This window comes from Apus apus, chromosome 17 (assembly GCF_020740795.1).
Source record: "Apus apus isolate bApuApu2 chromosome 17, bApuApu2.pri.cur, whole genome shotgun sequence".
NCBI lineage: Eukaryota > Metazoa > Chordata > Aves > Apodiformes > Apodidae > Apus > Apus apus.
This window is the reverse complement of record NC_067298.1, coordinates 7824336-7846296: the sequence shown is the minus strand read 5'-3', so window position 1 is coordinate 7846296 and position 21961 is coordinate 7824336. Positions and strand designations below refer to the sequence as shown.

At 43.7% G+C, this 21961-nt stretch overlaps 1 protein-coding gene and 1 long non-coding RNA gene across 4 annotated transcripts in view; one reads left to right on the top strand and one right to left on the bottom strand.

The window, feature by feature from the left end:
• The first annotated feature begins 390 nt into the window (after nucleotides 1-390).
• On the top strand, nucleotides 391-8212 carry LOC127391929 (uncharacterized). Of its 2 annotated transcripts, XR_007891149.1 has the most exons (4): nucleotides 391-581; nucleotides 765-908; nucleotides 1526-1654; nucleotides 6375-8212. It is a non-coding gene; the product is annotated as an uncharacterized LOC127391929 (long non-coding RNA). The 2 variants fall into 2 exon arrangements; XR_007891148.1 differs by lacking the exons at nucleotides 391-581; nucleotides 765-908 and having other exon boundaries at nucleotides 1080-1654.
• HLF (HLF transcription factor, PAR bZIP family member) overlaps nucleotides 5310-21961 on the bottom strand; it is a 36037-nt gene continuing 19385 nt past the window's right edge. Inside the window, exons 3-4 of one of the 2 annotated variants that reach the window (XM_051635211.1) lie at nucleotides 12659-12879; nucleotides 5310-9671 (exon numbers count right to left, since the gene is read on the bottom strand). In XM_051635211.1, the coding sequence (XP_051491171.1) occupies nucleotides 9453-9671; nucleotides 12659-12879 (440 nt within the window). In that variant the 3' untranslated portion in view covers nucleotides 5310-9452. The remainder of the gene's footprint in view (nucleotides 9672-12658; nucleotides 12880-21961) is intronic. The other variant, XM_051635212.1, reaches the window with a different exon arrangement.

Below are 21961 nucleotides of genomic sequence, written 5' to 3'. Positions count from 1 at the left end.
GCCAGAGGAAGCAAATCTGACCCTGCCCCCAGGGAAACAAGCAGTGGGGGCTGGAAAGGAGCCTGAGCTGAACCACTGTATGCTGGCTCCAGCTTTCCTCACTAAACCTTCCCCCACCCAGCAGCAGCCTCCTCCTCCTCTGCACCTGGCAGAGCTCATGTTCAGTTCTTTACTTGCAGCTGAGGTGGCTGCAGCCTCTGGGTCATCTTGGCAATGCAGCCTTGGGAGGGGGGGTTGCCTTTGCAATCCCATTTTGCAGCCCTGGGCACTGCCACGTCCAGCCATGTCCCACAGGGCAGGGCAGGGGGCAAAGGGCAGGGGAGGGCCCAAAGGGCTGTGAAACCAGGACAGGGCAAAGGCCCCTTCCCTTCTCTGGCTTTGCTGCCCTCCTGCCCAGGCTGCTGTGGGATGTCCCACATGAATGTGCCACTGCGACTCCCCAGCCTTGGTACTGGGCAACCAGCTCATCTGCTGCATGGATGCAGTGTCCAGGACTGTGCAGGTGAAGGTGTCTGTCCCCAGAGGAGATGTTTCTGGCTGAAGGCTGCAAAGGTAGAGAGGTAAAACAGCAACAAGCACAGGTGAGAGGAATGAGGGCCCTGGGCCAAAGTCTTTGTTAGCAGGAATCACCTGTGGCTTGTTTCATCAGTCCCAGGTGAAACGTGTTGCTTGTGATCTAATGGTGTGGTTAGTTCTCACATTTTCAGCTACCAAGATGCAAAATGTACTATCCTTTTAAAGCCAAATGTGTTTTACACTTCCAGGTGGCAGCTGAAGCATCTTGATTAGATGCTGCTCTTGCTCCAGACACCCCCGGGGGATGTTTGTAGAGCCCTGCCGCGCTCAGGCCGTGGTGCTGGGGACATTGTGGCCTTTGTTGTCCCCGCAGCCCCTCGCCACAGGGCCGGGTGAGTCGCAGCGCGGAGGGGGGGGACGCGGGTCGGGGTGAAGGCGGAAACAACAGGCGGTGGCTCCAGCCCAGCCGGGGGAGCCGCGCACGGCTCGTGTGTGACCCCTCGTGTCGGCGCTGCCGGAGCGAGCGGGGCGGGGGGCGAGGAGGGATCCCTGGGCTGGGGTCCCTGGGCTGGGGTCCCTGGGCTGGGGGGAAGGCGGCTCTGGCGCCGAGAGCTTCCGTGGCTCTCAGGTACGTTTGAGGGGGTGACTGCGTGAAAAAAGGGAATGCGAATGTATAGCAGAAACACACGGGTCATGCTCAGGTGTGACCACAAGTGTTATTTAGTACTTTTACGTGCCATTTTAAGGCGATTTTTAAATATTTTTTTTTACTGGCTTGACTTGCTGTGGACAACACAGTGTCCAGCCGTGCTGTGGGTATGGCTGCCTGTTTGTTTCATAGAATCCTAGAATGCCAGTTTGGAAGGGACCTCAGGGATCACCTGGTTCAACATCTCTAAGTAGGAACACAGTTTAGATAAGAGATTTCAGTCCTGAATAATTGTTTTATTGTACTGAGTAAGTGTAATAGAGGGTCTAAAGTGTCTCAAATCTTCTTATTGTTGATCAGTTACATGAAAACTGGAGCTTGGCTAAAAAACAAAACCAGCAGTGACCTGAAGCCTCGGCTGTGTAGGAGCCTGGGTCTCCAAAGCTGGTGGGGTGTCCCCGCCAGCAAGCGGCGCTTCCAACACTGTAGGTCAGTGACACCCTGGTGCTGATGCCACTAATCCAAAAGATGTTCTTTGCATCTCATAAAGAGACGTTTGTTTTGTATCTCCTGGGCCTGGGGAGGAGGATAAGCAAGGGGAACTGGTCTAAGGCATGGTGCCCATGCTGGTGTGGCTGTTTCCAGGCAGTGCTGGAAGATCTCCACCAAACGCAGCTTAAGTTGAGCAGCTGAAAGCAGCCAGCCATCCCCAGCTCAGTCTGGAGCCAGGGATAAAATCTGGCAGTGACAGAAGCCAGCCTCTCCTTGCTCTGCTTCTCATCAGAAGAGCAAGACTTGAGATTTACAGCCCCGCAGTGACCTGCCTGAGCGATTTCACAGGCTGTTTCTGGAAGTCACTTTATACAGGTGATGCCGTATTTTATGACCCTGCCTACCTGGTGTGGGCGGGATGAGGGATTTTTCAGCCCATGGAGTGGCTGGGTGTGGGAGTGGAAGGGATCTCTGGCATCTCAGCCTCCAGAGGGCATCAGACACCAGCAGATTAAACAGCCATTTAAAAGCTGCCCTGATTAAGCTGCTTGTGGCTTATCGTCAAGCACAGGTGCCTGTGCCTCGCTGGGGTTTGGGTGGTACCATGGCCTGGAACCATCAGTTTGGTCCTGGGGTCTCAGGGGGGGAGGAAGGGAAGGGGGTGGCACTGATGGGAAACTTTTAAAATAATTATTTTTCTGTAAGCACAGCTTGATATACCACTAAAATCTATTTTATATATAGAAATATACAATGAATTTATTAACAAATATGCTGCTAATATACATTCTGAAAACATAATTGTTATGTTTATAGCTATTTATCTGTGCAGCTACACGTGCATGTATTAAACCTAATATACTTTGTGCCTAACTTATAATGAATGTTAAACACAGACTATTATAGTAGTAAAATATGTAAGGACAGATACATAAATATACACCCAGAATATTAAATTCTTCTAAATATTCATAAAATTAATATTAAATTATGCTGTATGACAGTATAACTGAATTTATATCTGTATATACAACTGTATATAGATCTTTAAATACAGGGGACTACAGCTACACACACAAGTGAGCAGTGTGTGTGAAGCTGAGTGTATTAGTACAAAACTTTTTTATATATATATATATACACACAGTATGTATAAAAACAGCTTTCTAACAATGAGATTTATTGCTATAAATTACAAAGTGACTTTAGGGAGTAAATACTGATAAATATACTATATGAAATATAATTATTACATATGTATCTGTATATGGATATAGGGAGAGAGGCTGAGCACTATGGGTGTGCACAGTGTTGGGGATGGTGAGCAACCATGCGTGGATTACAGCAGAGACATTTTGTTCATGAGAAGACATACGGATCTTAAACCCCTGACATTTATCAATTGAATGAATGTGTGTATAAAAAACATACAAAGCTGTATTAAGTAAATGCCGTTAAATACTCTATTTAAAAGCACACACAGACACACACACAGGACCAGGGAGAGAGTGAGGGCAAGAGAGTTTCTGTTTTAAGAATATGTTTTGTGCATTATACGTATTATTTATTTAAGCCCAGCCATTTATATATAGGTGATTGCAATTTTTTTATACGCATCTTTCTATCAAAATAACAAAGGTCTTTGCATTCTATTACATAGGCTGTGTGAAAATGTAATTATTAAAGGTCTAGATGGAAAGCTCGATACTGAGAGTGAGGAGTGTAAGGACATGTAAGTGCATGTTATAACTAATGTACTTGGAGTACAATATGTACTGTATCTTAAAACCAGAACTTTGTACCAATACAGATATATCAATCCTAGATCATTAAATTCTGCTCAATAATCTGTATGAAACCTGAATTTATATCTGTATAGACAGCAGTATATATGTAGCCAGAGCTCTGTAAACACACACACACCCTGCATGACAAATCTGTATAATGCACAGCATTAATTGCAAAACACCTTTGACACAATAAGTAATTAAAGTGTGGGTGTGAGAGTGTGTGTGTGTGTGTGTTAGAGGAACTATCCTGTATGCCTTATATATAACATATGTAGTAAAACCAGACTTTTATAGCAATAAAATGTGTCTGTGTGTGAGAAAAGATATAAAGCCATATTATTAATTATGTGCTGCTAAACTTGTGCTCTGACAATATAGTAATTTGAGTGACAGCTGTATACAGGTATAGAGATACACAGCTCTATAGACACAGTCACTGTGTGGGGCACCACAGAGACCATCAGAGAGGGAGCATCTGTGCTTAAGTCCATATTTCAAAACCAATATACTTTGTGCCTCCTATATGCTAAAAAAACCCCAGAGCTTTATATTTTTGAAAAAACTCTACCTCATATAATTATACATTTTAAAATATAAAGCTGGCTTTAAAAAAGCAATTCTGCTAAATATGTATATAAAAATACAAGTGTAAATATTTTTTCCTATATATGCTCATTTTAAATATATGTGTAAGTATATAAAATATAGCAATTTATAAATTAATGTATGTAAATAAAACTATTGAGTGTGTGCACAGTGTGCAGAAAGCAGGACAGAGAGAGAGAGTGTGTGTGGGTGGGGAGACTGAGCAAGTGCATGTGTCTGTTTTTGAAACATAAGACTTTTGTGCCCAGTACTCACTATTATGCCTTAAATTTGAGCTGTGTGTTTGTGCACTGTGCTATTGACCCACATGGCTGGCTAGTGTGCACTCGTGTGCACTGTAATGTACTTTGTGTGCTTTAGACCATAGATAGATTGAAACCAGTTCTTTATAGCCATTAAATCTATTTCATATATAAAAAAAACTATTAAAATTAATTCTGCTAAACACGTGGTATGAAAAGATAATAATTAAATTTATAGATACAGAGAGATAAAGAACATATGTATGGTTGTGAGAATGTGTGTGTTATAATATACTGTGTGCATAATATGTAACATGTTATGAAAACAGACCTTTATACCATCAAATGCCCTTTTCAGGCATTGAGAGCCCCACATGTGCAGGTGTTTTAACCACTAACTTGTATAGCAGGGTTATTTATACTGTTTTTCTTTCTCTGGATGTATTGCATATAAACTTTGTATCTGAAAGCAGGGAGCAGCTGCTATGTCTTCTATACAAAATATTAAGTCTCATGGTGGTAAGTTGTTAATTTTGTAAACTAGGACCTTTTTTTACCAAACTCTAACGTGCAGCGTTTTGATGGCTGTGTCACTGTCTGGGCAGCAACGATCAAATGTCATGATAGATGTACATAAGGTATAAATAGATGTAAATGATATGCTATAGCTTACACTATAACCTTAATACTCATCTTGAATTAATATCATTGTCTGTATTTTTTTATCAAAATGTAAACCAGTTCTAAACATCCTACTCTTAGAAAGGTCTTAGAAAGGTTTTTCCCAATCTAAGCACCTCTCCTGTGGTCACACCGAGGTGCCTCCGGCAGCACCCTCACTGGGGCCTGGCAGCAGCTGGGGAAGGTTTGGGGGGGGGACATTTGCCCCCCCCCCCCAATGGGACTGGAGCCTCCGGACACCCCCAGACCAGAGTGTGGGAGTAGAAAATGAACCATATAAACCTCCCAGAAGCCCTGAGCCCAATCCCTGATACACCAAAGCAAAGACACAGGTGAGAGAAGAAAAATTTAAAAGTTTATTAAACATTAAGAATAACAGACAAAAAAAAAAAAAGAAAAAAACCCAAAAAAATAAAAATATTTGGGCTGAAGAGCAGACAGGATGCAATCCATTTCATGTCAAACAGTTAATTTGATCTTATTTGTTAAACTTGTATTTAAACAGATGCTGTCTCGTGGTGTTGCCAGGAATACAATGGTTGATCACTTTGTAATTTTTAATACACTTTTTTTTTTTCACATTAAAAAAAAAAAGGTCAACAAAATAAATTGCACATCTCTATTGTAAATTACATGCAAAAATAGTTTTAAAGCAGCAATTGGGGTTATTACAAATCCACAGAGGCAAGATATTCAAATGCTAGGGGGTCTTTGGGCACAACTGACCTCACCCCACCTGCACTTGCAGGTTTGAGCTGTTCCCTGTGGGCACAGGGGAAACCAGGCACCTCCCTCCAGAGCCTCCCTTTGCCTTTGAATGTCTGGCTTTTATGGATTCAAGTCAGAACTTTATTTCCATGGTGCTAGGCTTAGTGGTTTTAGCACCGCTCAAAAAAAGAAGAAAAATAGTCATTCCCCTCCCTCTTCCCTCCCCTGCTCTGGGCTTTCTCACGGAGAGCCCCAAGGTGCTTGTACTCACAAATACGTCTCAAATTCCATGTTTTCAGAGGGCATTCTTTTTTAAAAAGAGAAAAAAATCACTTCTAAGTTTCAGCAAAAAAAACAAAAATAAAATACAAGCATTTAATCAATGCTTATGGTTTAATAAAGGTCAGTGGATTAGTTAGACACACTATTAATTATTCTGCAAATATATATATTTCTATTTTTATAAAATTACAATTTCATTTACCTACAAACTCTTTCATGAGCAACAAAGCCCCCAGAGGTGCAATGAACCCAGCTAAGCTGTCCTTGGGAACTTAAAATGAGATAAACTTTCATTTATTTTTTTATTGTTATTTTGGGAGGATGACCCAGTTAGAGAACCTGGGTTTTGAGTTTCAGTCCACAGATTTATTTTTGTTTGCTTGTTTTGTTTTTTTCCTTTTATTTTAGGGGTGAGCTTTTCCCAGGGCAGGGTACCTCCCTCCCAGGTGGTGAGTGCCCAAGCCCTCTGAGCTCCTCTGAGAGCCCCCAGCCTGAAGATGCTGGCTCTGCACTTGCCCTCCTGCCTGGCGGGACATGATGAGGAGGCATCTGAGCAGCTTTGGGGCTGCTGGTGGACAAGGTAGCTGCTGGGAACCTGTGTTCCTCTGTGGCCATGACTTGATAAATCTGTGCTATCCAGCCTACAAAAACTACCATCTCCCACTCCTTCCTTGTCCAAAAGAAAAAGAATTAGCTGTATTTGTTTTATTTTCTTTTTTCCAAGCTGCCTTTTACATGTTCAAGAAAGTGTTGTGGTCACACTGAACCCACGGATGATGCTGGCTCCATGTGCACCAGCTGCTCTCAGACACACCCTTCCTGCTGTTCAAGTGTCACCCCAAGAAGAATCCAGGTGAGGGCAATGACAAGTTGATGCCAGTTGCCATGGTGCTGCCCGGGGAGCAGGGGCTGATCCCAGCTGCTGCCTAAGGAAAAACATCACTTTGCTTCATTGTGGCTAAGGCAGCTCGGCCAACTTGTGCCAAGCCCTGCCAGTCTCATCTCTCCCCACACAACCAGCAGCTTATACTGACCTTTAAAAAAATAACTTACTATGCTTTAAACTTTGCTGCAGCACATGGAAATTCAACCTGCTGAACAAATGGTCCACAGACAAGTACAGCATGTTAAGGGACACCCAGCAGTCAGGTATGTTTGAGGGAAAATACTGGAAAAATGCTATTGATGTGAGGGTACTTTTAATGCTGCACAAAAATGCTGAGTCCTTTGTAAAAATCTCCTGCAGCATGAAAAATGATTTAATGGAATGAACAATTTCTTCATTTGAAAACAATATCAACACACTTAGAAGCCTGAGCAAGACGTGTAGCACAGTATTTCCCTCCCGTGCTAATAACTGCATGCAGTATGTACAGCTGATGTACATCAACAGAGCTAGTGATTAAAAAAAATTCAGCTGGAAACAGATTCTAGCAGCAGCAGCAGATTAGAAATTACTAAGGGTTGGGTTTTTTCTGTGTTATATATTATTTTTCTGCCTTTACAAAATCTTGTATTGTCCAATCAATAATTGACTAACGACCCTCTTGTGCTTTGTCGCTATTAACCTATTTCTTTATGTGTTTCTGATGGAAAATGATAATAAAATCTCTCTCTTTATCAGTAATATGGAACACCCTGGGAAGCCATATTACTTCCATAAAAATTTAATTTAAAGAACAGAACATGCCCGTGTGCCAGTGGTAGGCTTAAAATATTAAAGATTTTTTTTTAAAAAACCAACATCCAACAAACCCTTAAAGCAGTTCCTCTCTGTACAATAATGGAGAATATATATCTTTGCTATATATTTTAAACATGGAATAGCTTTTTCTCTTTGCTATATATATGTCTTTCAAAATACATTGTCAGTATTTGTACTTGAAAAATACTGTACAAAACAAACATACTACAATTATTCTGTATAAACTTTACACATTTTATAATATCTATTCTTTTGGTCTATAGTAAACACTTAAATTGATTGGATTAACCACAGTATATGACAACACCATCCCCCTCTAAAATACACCAGTGTCTCTTACATTCGTTTTTCAGAAGTCCACTTTATATCAGAACACGTGTGTTCAAAAGCAAAGAGAGTTTAAAACAACAAAGTTCAGAACCATCAGTTCATGTCACACTCGAAGCAACAATCACTAGGAAAGATGGGCTTTGCAAACCAGTGACAACTTCTAACTGAACAAAAGTGATTTTTAAAACAGCAAGATATAATCCACAGAAAATATATTACAGAACATGGAAAAAACCAAGTGTATTTATTTAAATTTTAATCACAAAATGGAACTTGAAGAGATGCTTCACTAACTGAAAACAGAAAAGCCCCTCTGATCTCACCATCGGATCTGATTTGATACTATTAATTTCGTTCTCATTTCAACTAATTATCCTGCTTCTTATACATGCGCTCCCTGCAGCAGGGACACGACCAGCATGCTCACGTGAACGTGGCTTTTACTTTTAAACTTTTTGTTAAAGACATGAAGACTCCTGATGGGCACGGAGACCATCCTAGGGCCAGCAGGAGCAGGCGGGCAGCATGCGCGCTAGCGTACACGGGGTTATTGCTTCAGGTACAGACAGTGCAAGAGACACTCTGTGCTCTACCACCAGCACTCCTACCTACCTGGGGTCTGTGGAGAGAAAAGGAACCTTAACAGCTACAGAGAAGCCATTATGGGTTCTATAATGAGTACAGCTAACTCAGGCTAACAGCACTTTAAATCTGAAGACAATTATCACCAAAACTTAAAATACAACAAAAGCAATCTATAAATTAAATATCTCTGCAGTGTAGTACTAAAATTATTATTTGTGCACTTTACTAGCATGTTAACTTTTCTGGATAGACAGACTGAAACAATAGCTTGTTACTCTCGAAAAACTGAATTTTTTTTTCTTTTTTCTTTTTTTTCCTTTTTTTTTTTTTTTATCATTTATACCGGGATCTTTCCAAGTAAATCAGGAGGATGGAACCGGTTACCAGAACATAAAAAAACAAAACAAAACCTATTCTGAAGCAGCACTGAGAAAAAATATAATAAAAAGCTTACTATGGCGGTCGGTTCTCAACTGTCCAGGTAAAAATGTGGCACCCTTTGGAGAGGGCTTCATAAAAATGGGAAGTGCTGAGATGCGCGCACACACACACACACACACACACACACACACAGATACAGATGTGTGGTCACACGTGCACACATATGCACGCACACACACACACACACACACACACACAGGTACACGCACACGCAAACAAACGTCAGTTTTGTTTCTGCTTCTGGTAAAGTGCTGAAGACAGAAAGGTTGGTTTGGGCGCGGTGCTATCAAACAGGAAACACATTGTCCATCTAGGCAGATGCCAACCCGCAACGGAACAGAAAAAAAAAAAGAAAAAAAGAAAAAAGAAAAAAAAAAACCCAAAAAACCAAACAACAACCCCACTCCCCCCCCCCATCCTGGAATCTACAGGGGCCCGTGTCGAGCTTCGTACTTGGCCAGGACGTTCTTGCACTTGCCCAGCTCCTTCCGCAGATCGGCCACCTCCTGGCGCAGGGCCGAGTTCTCCTTCTCCAGGAAGGAGGCGCGGATGGCGATCTGGTTCTCCTTCAGCCGCCGGGCGTCCCGCGAGCGCTTGGCTGCCATGTTGTTCTTTCTGCGCCTTGCCCAGTATTTGTCATCCTGCTCATTAAAGACAGAAAGAAACAAACGATATTAGATTTCGGCAAACTGAGCGGGCACCAGGACGTGCTCTGAGCCGCAGCCTCTGGGCCAGGGATGACTGAACTCTGCCCATTTTGCTTGCCTGGCCCAGAGAGCCCTGGGACAGCAGTGACAGATTTATGGGGCACAGTCCAGCCAGGGAGCACAGATGCCTGCCCGTGTTTCTGTCAAAATGGTTACGTTAACTCCCTCATCCTCTTGACCATGAATTCCTCCAAGGAAAAATGAAGCAATATTCCAGGGGTACAATTCATGTCCCAGCTACGCTGACCTAGTTACAATCCACCTTCACATCTGGTGACTCAGTTTCGACTGGCTGCTGGAGCAGCACCACTTACCTCTTGCATGGCCCTGCTCTTCTCCTTTGCCAGCCAACACCTGGGTCACACTCTCTGATGGTATCATCCATTCCATCTATCATTCACCTTTGTCTACAGAGCCCCAAAGTGCTCCTGCTTGCACCCTAGAGCAGCAAGTCCCTGGAAGAGGATTCCTTGGCACAAGGATGGCTGCAGTGGTACCACCCTTAAGGAGATTAGTACACTAGGCTTTGACTATGGGGAAAAAAAAGCGTTTGCCAGAAATAGGTCCACTCACCTCTGAAGTTTCATAAGCTAACACATTCCCAAAGTGTTCTGCCTAAAGACTTGCCTCTAGGAGTTCACCTTATTGCATTGGTGCATCAATGGCTCTAAAGTCACTACTGAACGTCACTCTTCAAATGAAGTGGCCTTCAGTGAAATGGCAGCTTCAACATTGCTTTGAAACTGAATTAAGTTTTAGATATTTGGAATCACCCAGAAAATACAAAGCAGGCAGGATCTCTCACAAAAAGCTACAATCAGTCCTCTCAGAGTGAGAGTGAAGCAGCCACTCTGCCCCCACATTACCTGGTCAGGCCATACAGCTCCAACTTCCCCTCCCAGAGCCATCCCTCCATTTTTTTATATGGTTACAGTTGCCTCTGTGGCTCTCCTGTTTCTCCAAGCATGGGAGCACAGTTCCATACCTACTACAGGGACCAGGAGCCACCTGCTCCTACGTTGCACTGAACAGACACCCCACTACTCCTCTGTCCCTCAGCAGGAAATGCCAGCCCCTGCCAGGCCTAACACTGCTCTGCATCCTCTCCCACTGCTCCCACTTCAGCTTAACAAGGCGTTAAGCACAATGGTGATTTGGAGCCAGCATATCTCTAAATTGCTCTTCACCTGCATTTGGATGGGACTCCCAAAAATACTCTTAAAAACAAGCATGCGGCAAAAAGCTATGACCCAAATCTTGTTTATAATTTCCCATCTCATTCCACTCCATAAAAATCAGCTTTAAGCAATTTATTAGTGTGCCACCTAGCCTTCATCCATCTTTATTTTAACAAATTGCTATGGCAAATCCCTTAATCCAGGCCTGAAAGAGGTAAGGCTGGCATTTCAAAATCACATGCAACCCAGAGACGATTGACTGGTCTAATCTGCTTACCCTCCCCCAGAACACAACAGCCATTCCACACGGCAGGGCAGAAGCAGCACTAGGGGTCAAGCACTCTGAAACGATTCAAGGGCAACTGATGTGATCATTTCAGGGAAATTAAGAGACCCTGAATTTCTAGCTCAGGCATAAGCTGAAATATTCCGTGCCGCCCTGCTGCATGCAGGACACTGGTATTCTCCAGCCCTGGTGTCCAAGGGCAGATTTGGCCAACGTTTGCTTTGACATATAAGGATCCTAGGAGGTACCACAAAGGCAGGAATGGCACTAAGGAGCTCACTCCAGTCTCCCTGCACTGACACTGCCTTTTCTGCATCCAACACCCCTCTTCAGGCAGACCTCTCAGCACTCTGCAAGGCCAACACAGCATCACTGGTGGCCTGTCTGCCCAAGTAAGAAACAGCCACGTGCAGATAAACCTTCCTGACCGAAGGCTGAGGATGCTACAGACAAAGTGACAGCAACAGACACCTGAACACTACTAGAATTGGCATTTCTGTGCTTTTAACGTGCACAACAGTACCCCTGGGCATAAAGTAGTAAATAGCATCAGCTTTTCTCCCTCATACTATCAAACTGGTGTAAACACATGGCAGCCCAGCCTCTCCCCAAGCACAGCCAGGGAGTCCCACCGACTCCAACAGGCTTTCACGTCTTGGGGGCCAGTAGCAACAGTAGAATTATGCACTTGCTACCTCTGATAAAAAAGATCCTTTTGGAAATCACATATTGGGAACAGAACGTTGTAAATAATGACAAATTTCACAGTTGCTTGGTAAGCTGAATCAACTGATCAATTTGCCCTGCTCTGTCCTCTTCACACCTCAGAAGCTTGAGAGGGACAGACAAGGGTGCTCTTTTTAAATACTGTATTATTATTATTCTAACATATTTGAAAAATACCTTTCTTGGCAGAATAATTTTGTTCTGTTCTAGAGCTAGTTTAGATTCTTTCACCTAGATAAAGTAGTGTTCATTAGACATGTTCCCCTTCATTATTAGAGACAGAGCTAAAGCATCCTCCACACAGTGTACTTCATTCTGTTAATAAACAGGGACATCCATGGACCCTGCAAGAGACAGATTATCCTGGGAAGAATTCACAGTCTATGCTGATGAGACAGACAGAGGATGGAGGAAAAGGAAACATGATCAGACTGTTTCATAAGTGGGGAAATATGGGACAAAGTAAGCTTGTCCAAGGCAAGGTCACACAGGAAGTTCCTGGCATACAAAGGAAATGAATATTGATCTCATGAATTTCAACTGTTATGTAACTAATAAGGGATATCCTCCCCTCAGCCTTATTCAGAATTGTTATTATTTTATTCTACAAGAGCTGTATTGAGTTTGGCAGATTTATTTTACACGAGAAAACAGATTCATGCCCCAAACCCACACTTCAGAGAATAGCTGCCCCAGAGTGTCTAGGAACAACCTCGTCACCAGTTCCAACTTACCTTCAGGTCATCTGGAATGAAGACTTTGCGAGCTTTCTTAATCATTGGCTGTGGTTTCAGCTCTTCTTCAGAGAATTTGCGCTTACGAGGGTCAAACATCTCCTGGCCAGGAATACTGGAGAGAGCAAGATCTGCAGGGTCAGGTTCGTAGCCAACAGGAACTTGGATAGTCTCAGGATCAATGGGACTTGGTGTGTTTCGGTTTGCTGGCAAGATCTGACCTACAGAAATAAAGGATAAACATGTAAATAACATCACTGAGCATGGATTTCAGAAGACCCTCAGACATCTTGCAAGCAATAACTCTTCAAGCTTTCACTGTAAATTTGTTACCTACTCTTGCTAAACATTAGATTGTGCATTTTGTTGGGTGTATGTTCAGATCCAGTCATGCTCATGCCATTGTTTTTGGAACTGGTTTCTAATTCTGGTTGCTAATCTTGGATGCCCACTTAAGATCAATTAATCCAACAGAGCTGCACAAGACTGCAGGTAGAAGACAGTGCTCCAACCCGTGCCACTTCATTAAGAGCCCACCTTTACGAACAAATCATAAGTACTGCCATTTAGCTCTGATTTATCCACCACAACTTCCCAGGTTTCTCATACACATACTTCTTTACACCTATTTCTTCATACCTACCTATACCTTTGAAGGTACATTTAGTTTACAACCAATGTACAGTACTTGCAATAGGACAATAACTCATGAAAATAAATTTTCAAGCTGTGCTGTCCAGTAAAGAGACCAGTATTTTCCATTAAATCCTACTGGTAATATTCTAAAAGCCAGTGAAGAAAACTATCAACATGAAAGACTACAATGACTACTTAAAGATGCCCTGCAAAAAGTGAAAGAGCACTTATTTATGCTACATTGCTCTTATACTGTATATAAAATCTAATAAAAAGGAGCCTATCCCCAGAAAATAATGGTATCCCCCATTTTTCTTTTTTAATCTTAGGTATATCCTTTAAGGTCCTACACCACCGATTCAGGCAGCATTCCCACTAAAAATCCAATTTAAAATCTCAACGAAGGGTTCCAAAAATAGGATCCTCAAGTCAGCTGCCTAAACATGGGCTATCCTTGAGGGCAGAATCTTCAGAAGTTTTCACATGCCTCAGAAGTTCGAGCCTCACAGACTTCAGAGGGAGAACTTCTGATAGAAGCAGAAATTCTTTTATAATTCTGGCTATTAACTAATTCACTTTGACATTAGAGATATGGCAGCTTTCATAATAACCACACAAACATCCTGTGACTGTGTAGTATTTCCTTATTTTTGCCTGCATCTGCAGTACTTAGGGGGTAAAACGGTAAACATTAAATGTCATTTCTAATTCCAAACCAAGGTCAGCCTTAACAATGTAGTTCTTACTTTAATCTAAAAGACTGCAGCAACAATATTGGAACTGCATAGAAGATGCACCAGGGAATTGCACTGTGCAGAGCAGGGCTTGCTAACAAAGAGCTCCTCTTTTGTAACTCCTATTTTAAAATAGCACTGACAAAATATCAGCCTCCAGGAAAGGTCAGCGAGGGCCTGGGAGAAGAGAAAAGGAGGATCAAAGTTATTAAAATATATACACGTCGATAGGAGAGCGAGCCCGGGGGAAGGGTCCGGCTGCGGTACCAGAGCGGAGCGATGAGGCAGCGGCGCCCTCCTCCCGCCAGGGGGCGCCCGCCCAGCGCTGCCCGGCCCGGGGCCGCGTCCCAGCCCCGCCCGCTCCGGCAAGCGCAGCCAGGAAGGGCAGGGAAAGGCCCCGGGAAGGGCAGGGAAAAGCCCCGGGAAGGGCAGGGAGAGGCCCCGGGAAGGGCAGGGAGAGGCCCCGGGAAGGGGCAGAGCCCGCCCCGCCGCCCGGCGGGTGCTCCAGCTCTGCCCGCAGAGGGCTGGAATGGACACGCGCGTCTGCAACGCCCCGTGGCGGGAGAGCGCGGGGCAGGAACTGCTGCAAAGCCAGCCCGAACAGCGCCGCGCTCCGCGGCAGCCCCGCGGCTTGGAACGGCTGCCTAATCCCAGCGCCGACACGCGGCCTGCAGGAACAGGCTTATTGCAAGGATTACAGGCTTCCTCTGATGTGAGTGCACTTGTACCAGAGCGGCCAGGTGTATTTTTTAATGCAGACAAATGTGCAGACATAGGCACATACAAACCTTGCAAATTCTGTCGTACATACATTAATGACGCACAGTTCCAGCTCTGAATACTGTTACAGTATTTCTGGTGAGCATGTAGGGTGTTTCTAAAAGTCAAGTGGGTTGTGAAATCTGCCCTAGCTCTCTAACTGCCCTCAACAAAAGACCCTGTATTTAAATATTGCTGACATCCTAGATACACAGTATCAGTTTAGATATTATCATTTATCTATAACGTGCATATTACACAATTCCATGAGCTTTGTTATCAGTTGCCTGAAGAAATGTTACAGTATCTCTCTGAAAAAGGAAAAGGGCAAAAATGCTCCTTTCAAACAGGAAGGGAGGCACTGCATCTTGCCAATGCAGCAGCAACGGGCAACATCTCCCAGGTGATCTGGGAGAAGAACCTGTACCAACCCAGATCCTGCATCATTTCACTTCCCCTGGTTTAAGATGCTCTCACCACTGCAGATCTGCTGCTTCACCAAACACCAGATGTCCCTGGTGCCAATGCTAAGCTCACCCAAAGTGAATGCTGTTCACTAACACAAAGCCTGAACAAGCCATGCACACAACCAAACGTTACCACCCAGAGCACAAAGACTATTGCCCTCTAAGATATTTCTACACTCCCATTGCACTCTCACCTCTTCCAGTCTATGCAGGCTGACTCCCTGTTCCCTCACAATCCTTTAAATGATCAGAACTCCACTGAGGACAACAACGTTAAGAAGGGTGTCTGAAACACCAGGCAGAAAAGCCAGTGTTTCCTTGTCCAGCACTTTAGGTTAGGCAACCCTTGGCACTTGGTATCTTTTTATTTATTCAATCAAGTTTTGCCAGTAGTACAAGCCAGGAACCTGTCTTCATTAGTTGACTGGCTAATGGCCATCACATCCATGTGGTGCTGGAAGTCGTAACCCAAGATGACAGCATGGGCTGTGCTGGACTTGCCACTGCTCTTCCTGCAGGAGCACAGTACGTGGCCTCACATTACACAGCTCTCCAAGCTCCTCTCCCCGTGTGTGCACAGCACTTCAGCTGTGCATCCTTCTGCCAAATGTGTTTAGGGTGTTATTTTTATGCACTAAATTCCTTGCAATCAGAGGCAGGTCAAATAAGCACAGCAATCTGAACATCATGTGCCCAGCAGCCAACTCATCCTCACATCAGCAAGCTTCACAGCTGTCACAACATCCAGAGAAAGAGCTGGTCAGAGACTGTGATGCACAAGGAATCAGCCAAGGAGGAAGCCTGCACCACCAGCTGCCCAGGCTACGCCAAGGTAAAGCACCTTGCTGCCCAGCATCAGGAGCCAGATGCCTTTGTTGCCAGTCTCTGCATTATTTAAACACACTGTGCTCACAACAGCACCCAAATTTTCCCAGCAGTGAAGTGGCTGGGCTGTTTAATGTGCTTAGCTTTGTTCTCAATGGGAGCTGATGATTGCCAAGTGTTTTGGAAAGAACTTGGCCCCTCTATTTAAGTTGCTGAAATGAGAGCTCTTGAGCATTAAGCTCTTTTGGAAATCCAGCTGTAGAACTCCACAGTGGTGGATGGAAGCTGGGAACAATGGTTGATGGAAACTTCCCCTCATACCACCCTAGTGATGTGTCTTAACCACGGTCTGGAGAGACCACAACTATGTCAACTCTGGCCTTTTGTCTGGAGACTTTGCCACTTGTAGAGCTCCACTGAAGCAACACCAAATATGCCAGGACAGACACAGCTCCAGGTGTCTCCAGGCAATGAAATTAGCAGGTTTTGACAACCCCAGCAATTACAGCTGCCCCAGCATCTTGCCTTTGCTAATGCTCTTGGTGGTGTTCTGGCAGACATTAGCAGTAGTGGAAAATTTTCCAGAAAGAAGGACTTGAAAGAAAGTTGGCTGTTCTAACCCTTCCAGGCCTCCTCCTCCCAGCAGAGACTGCCAGTGAGGAAGTCCAACGTAATGGCAGTATTTTCAGTGTGGTTCCCTGTTCAAAGAGAAATGGACTTAGGCCAGTCACTCGTGTCATCTAGGTCACCAAGCAGCTGGTAAAAAAACCCAGCAGCTTTTAACTGCTTGCAATAATTAAAATTCACAATTCAAAAGTACAATAACAGTTTTATATACCTAAAAAAACCACAATGCTGATCTGCTGATCGAGTGACAGAGCCCTAGAGCAGGCTGCCCAGAGAGGCTGTGGAGTCTCCTTCGCTGGAGACATTCAAAACCCGCCTGGACACGTTCCTGTGTGATGTGCTCTAGGTACAGATAGATGTGCTCTGGCAGTGGGGCTGGACTAGATGATCTTCAAAGGTCCCTTCCAACCCCTAAGATTCTGTGTGTGGGTAGCTCAATCACTGTATCTTGACTCTTAATTTTTCCCTTTTGAAACATCCCACCCACCAGCTGTGCCCAGGAGAGGTAAGGCAGAAATAACCTCTTCAACTGCACCACTGCTCGACAGACTTCTCATTTGTATTGGAAGAGATCTCCAGTCAATTACGTGGAACTCAATTTTGAATCATTCAACTCCCACAGAAATGTGCCTGGATTTTCAGAAAATCTCCATTCTAGCAGCCCTTCCAGGCTTTTCATCAGCTCAACAGCTGGCTGGAGAACAGCAACAAGAAAAAAAATTTAAAAAAATTTAAAAAGGGAGTGGAAATGTTTTAATCAAAATATTTTCCTCTATTTTTTACACATATGTTGGAGGGATAGAAAAGAGGAGTTTCTCGTTCAATTTATTAGTATCCCAGAGACAAAATGTGTTTGCTAATAAATTTTCCTTATACAAACTAAAGGCACTGTGGGTATGTCAGTCAGACTACACAGTACTGCAGTTAAATTGACATAATCCTCACCCAGAGCTGCTCCAGAGAACCCCACTGCTCTGCTGATAGGCTTTCCAAATTGTCTATATTCTTGGTGCCTGGCCAGTTACTTGGGATAGTTCTCCAAGTCCAAATCACAGCCTGTCCCAGACTTATCCGTCATCTATTTCTGCATTAACCCCTCCAGCCTCTAGGAAAAGCTCCCTCAATGCAGAACACAAGGCAGTGTGCAAGAGTCGAGACAGGCAAAAATCCCCACAGGCAGAAAAGTAAAAGGAGTATTCTGAAGGCCAAGATTTATCTAAGGACAGTCTCCTGTCAGATTATAATTCCTCAGTTACAATATTATAAGCATTATCTAATTTCTCTACTATTAGTATTTTACTGTCTTCCAGAAACTGAAACAATTACATGGATAGTAAGACCACAATCTCTACTAACACTAAAGGGAATGACAAGCCACACTGTATGATCTTCCAGCCCTCATGGGGCAGGGCAAAACCAACCACTCTCTGCCTGGGGGTAAAGACACTTCACCCCTGGATGTATTTATGCAAGCAGTTACTACAAGAGTATTTATTTTCTTCCAAACCAACAGGAGATTAGGGTATTTTGACCAGTGCTCTAACTTGGCACAGACATTCCTCTACTTCTTACCTTACACAATCTCAGCGCTGTCGAACATGGGGTGACTGCAAACACTTACTGTGGAAAGAAGGATCTTACCCCAATGCAACCACAACATATTCACTGCTAACATACACTAAAAGAACTGTCCCACAGAAGTGTTTTTCAAACATGTACTTTTTAAAGATAGCAGCATTGTTTACAAATCTTGTGTATTTAATTATAAAAGAATTGTCATTTCCCCTCAGCATTGTGTGCCTCCCACTCTGGGCCTCTACAGTATTATTACAGGCAGGACTGGTAGTCTTACTAAGATTGTCTGACACTTCCCATTAGACGATGCTGTCTTCAGTTCCTTAGACCTTTGCCAGATTTCAACCATTCTGTTTGGATTTGTATGCTTCAATTATATTTCTGCCAAAAGGGTCCTACAGTTTCCAAAAAAAAGTTCGGAAAACATACTTTGTTTTGAACCTGTTAAAAATTTCTGGCAAATTTTTCACTGAACTGGAAGAGAGGGCAGATCCTGCATCAATTCCATTTCTTTTTCTTTTACCTTCTTAAAAATCTACTGTGTGCAAGCTAAGGCTGGTAAGTGATTAGGACTCACAGCTGAGAAGGGAGCAAGGAGGTGAGGAAGGTGAAGTAGAGGGAAACTGGGAGTCAAAGAGGAGAGGGGGTGAGCCTGGAAGAGGAAGGCTGCTTCAGCAAAGGCTGGGATGAACACATTCAGTAGAAGAGCATCCTTGAAGGGAGCAGGGCAGGAGAGAGCCTGTGCTGATGGTACAAGCACAGCTCCAGACTCCCGAGTCCCACAGATCCTCTGCCACCAGCAAATAGTGAAGAGAGCTGGCAAAGAGCCCTGTCCCCCTTCAGCTCCTCACAGCCAGAGTAAGTTGTCCTCCTCTCCTCAGCCCAAGTTGCAGGATGCTGTGGGGCACTGTCAAGTCCATTCCCACTAATCTCCAGTGTGCCTGTGCAGGGTTGGCACATGAGAAAATTCGGGTTCTCTTTACAATCTGTTTTTAAAATTACAAGACTCTCATGAAAGAAGAGGCAGTGCTTCTTCCTCTTCGCAGGTGAAGACAGAGGCACAGACATTTTAAATCTAGAGTACGCAGCCAGCCTCTCAGGTTAACTAACATTTTAGTCATTTCACATCTCACTGCCTTCTGTCATAGGCTGGGGGCTGAACACTGACACCAGTGAGGGTCACCCAAGGTACTCAACTGTGCTCCTCACAAAAAGGGAAACTAACACACAGTGTGACAAGCTCACATAATCAAGTTATTTGCTCAGAATTCTGCTGAAACTTAATGGCAAAATTGTCTTCTGTTCTTCCTGCCAGATTTTCCCTTCTCCTGCTTCTGTTCCTCACATCCTCTCACATCTGCAGTGAATGAGGTCAAGATCCAAGATCCTACAGATAACAGCTTCCTTCCTGATACAGCCCTGATTCAACCCAGAGCTGGTCTGACCTCTGCATTCAAAATGTCTATAAGACTTTTCCGTAAGATCCATACCCTGAAAACCTTACCCCACATTCAGCCTGTGTGAAGGCAGCACTTAGCTCAGTAAGGCCCCATTTCTAAAAGCTACCAGGAAATCAAACTTTCCCTCGCAAACTAGGCCCTCCAAGATGCCTGAAGGTAATTGTTCCTGTTCTGAGCATTCCCCTTGCAGAAGCACTACACGCATGAACTGTGTGAACCTGCTCCTAGAACAGTGCACAGGGATTTTAAAATTCTTGAAAAGCGTGAAATTCACAGGCCCTCTTAAATGCCTTTCTGATGATAGACCAAGGCGGCATTCAGTGGGGACAGGGCCTAAAGAGAAGCTGTAGGAAAGAACATGCAGGCAGGTTATTTCACCTCAATTTACACCTGGCTTAGAAGCACATTTCACTTCAAGATGCTGATATTCTCGGTGCATGGCAGCTTCGTACCATCTTTTGGCATATCTGTGTATATTTGCATTAATTAGTCATTCACATATAGTAGGGCTCCTCAAAAAGTACAATTCTTCTTTCTTTTCTTACAGGGAAAGTTCCAGAGAAACATCAGAATTGTCAGGAGACAAAAAGATCCATTTGTCTTTCCTTGGACAATTAGATTTCCAGCTTTAATAAACCAAGCTCAAACAGTGTATTTTAGATAAAGCCAGTGCTTTAGATAACAGCCTCACATGTCATCCATAAATACACATGCACGTGAACACCACTCAAAACAAAGGCAACACTTGTCCTCAAGATGGGTTCATGCCACTGCCAACGTGCTCTGCAAGACTTCAGATCAACTAAGCTCTTCTCACATTGTTCTATTTATTTGGCTAATGAACATCCAGGACAGCACACTCTCAGCCAGTAAACAGGTCTTGCAAAAAGCCACCATGTAATTCTGACAGCATCTGCCACCCGTGACTCACGTATCTATTACCCAGTTCTGGTACCCAAGCCCATCTTGCTTGGGCGTGTTACCAAAACACAGGCGAGTGAGATTTCAACTGGCATGGGAAACAGGTAAGTTTCCTCTAGCTCCCAGTCAGTAGCTAATGGCAAGCCTGTGAGACACACAACAGATGATATCAGCAGCTCTCTGAATATATCCCTTAAGAAAAAGGGGTCACTGGGCAGAGTTACAAGAACTTGCAGATCTTGCCTTCTCTTTTGATCTGTTCTGGACACGTGAATCTGAACTCTCTCTTGATGCAGGGTTTTATTTTACTTTTTAATTTTTTTGTTCACTAAAACAAAGTATGTGACAAAACTAAACTGATGCTTTTATAGAGAATGATTTGAAGAAAAATAATCCCATTTTAAGAAGGAGAGATGCCAGAATGAGGACCCTGTAACATATTATGGAAAAAAAGTAAAACAGCAAAACCCGAAAACTTGTATTTGGTTTGTGACAGCCCAGTAACTGCAAAGGTCTAATTTGCTTTTACATACTAGTTTTATTCCCAATGAGCACACATGAAAAAAGCGCAAGGATGTGTGGTTGTATCTTTTTCTCTACCAATACATTTCTCTTCATGTACAAAGCATATAAATGCATCACTCCCGGGTAGTCTGGAAAATGGGTCAGAGAAGGAAGGGAGCGTGTAACCGCGGCTCAGGGAAAATTCCAGGAAAACAGTGTTGCACGCAGAGGGGTTCCCTGTGTGTCCCTAACTGCTTCTTCACAGCTGCTGCAAAATATGGGGTCTTGTGGCACATCAAACACAGAAAAAAGCAGAACTTGAAAAAGCAACTCTGCTCAAAAGAAATGATGACACTAAACACTGGGCAAGACACTGTCTTATAAATTCACATCGAAGCATAAGTCACCTCGCACCAGAGAGTGGCCAGAACCTGCTGTGCTGAGGAGTCTCCAAAGCCAAATTCATGCCTGCTGGGATTTCTACACCTAAGAACTGCAGACACAGCAAAAAATCTCAAGGAAAAGTGACCAGAAAAAGCAACACACACCAAAATTGTTACGTTTTTTTCTTTTAAAAATAGCAGCAGTGAAAACGTTGGCAATGGAATATTCTTGAGGAAATCCTGGATTCCTAATACCTATTTTCCTTCTTGTGACCTCCTCTGTGAACCGCCCATGGCCCTGAACTGAGTCTCTGAACACACTACGTATGCATGGTCTGAATATAACCAGTATGCAGGGCATGTGAAGATTCTGAACTATGTAGAAAATTAAATTAAAATGCCCCAGGACACA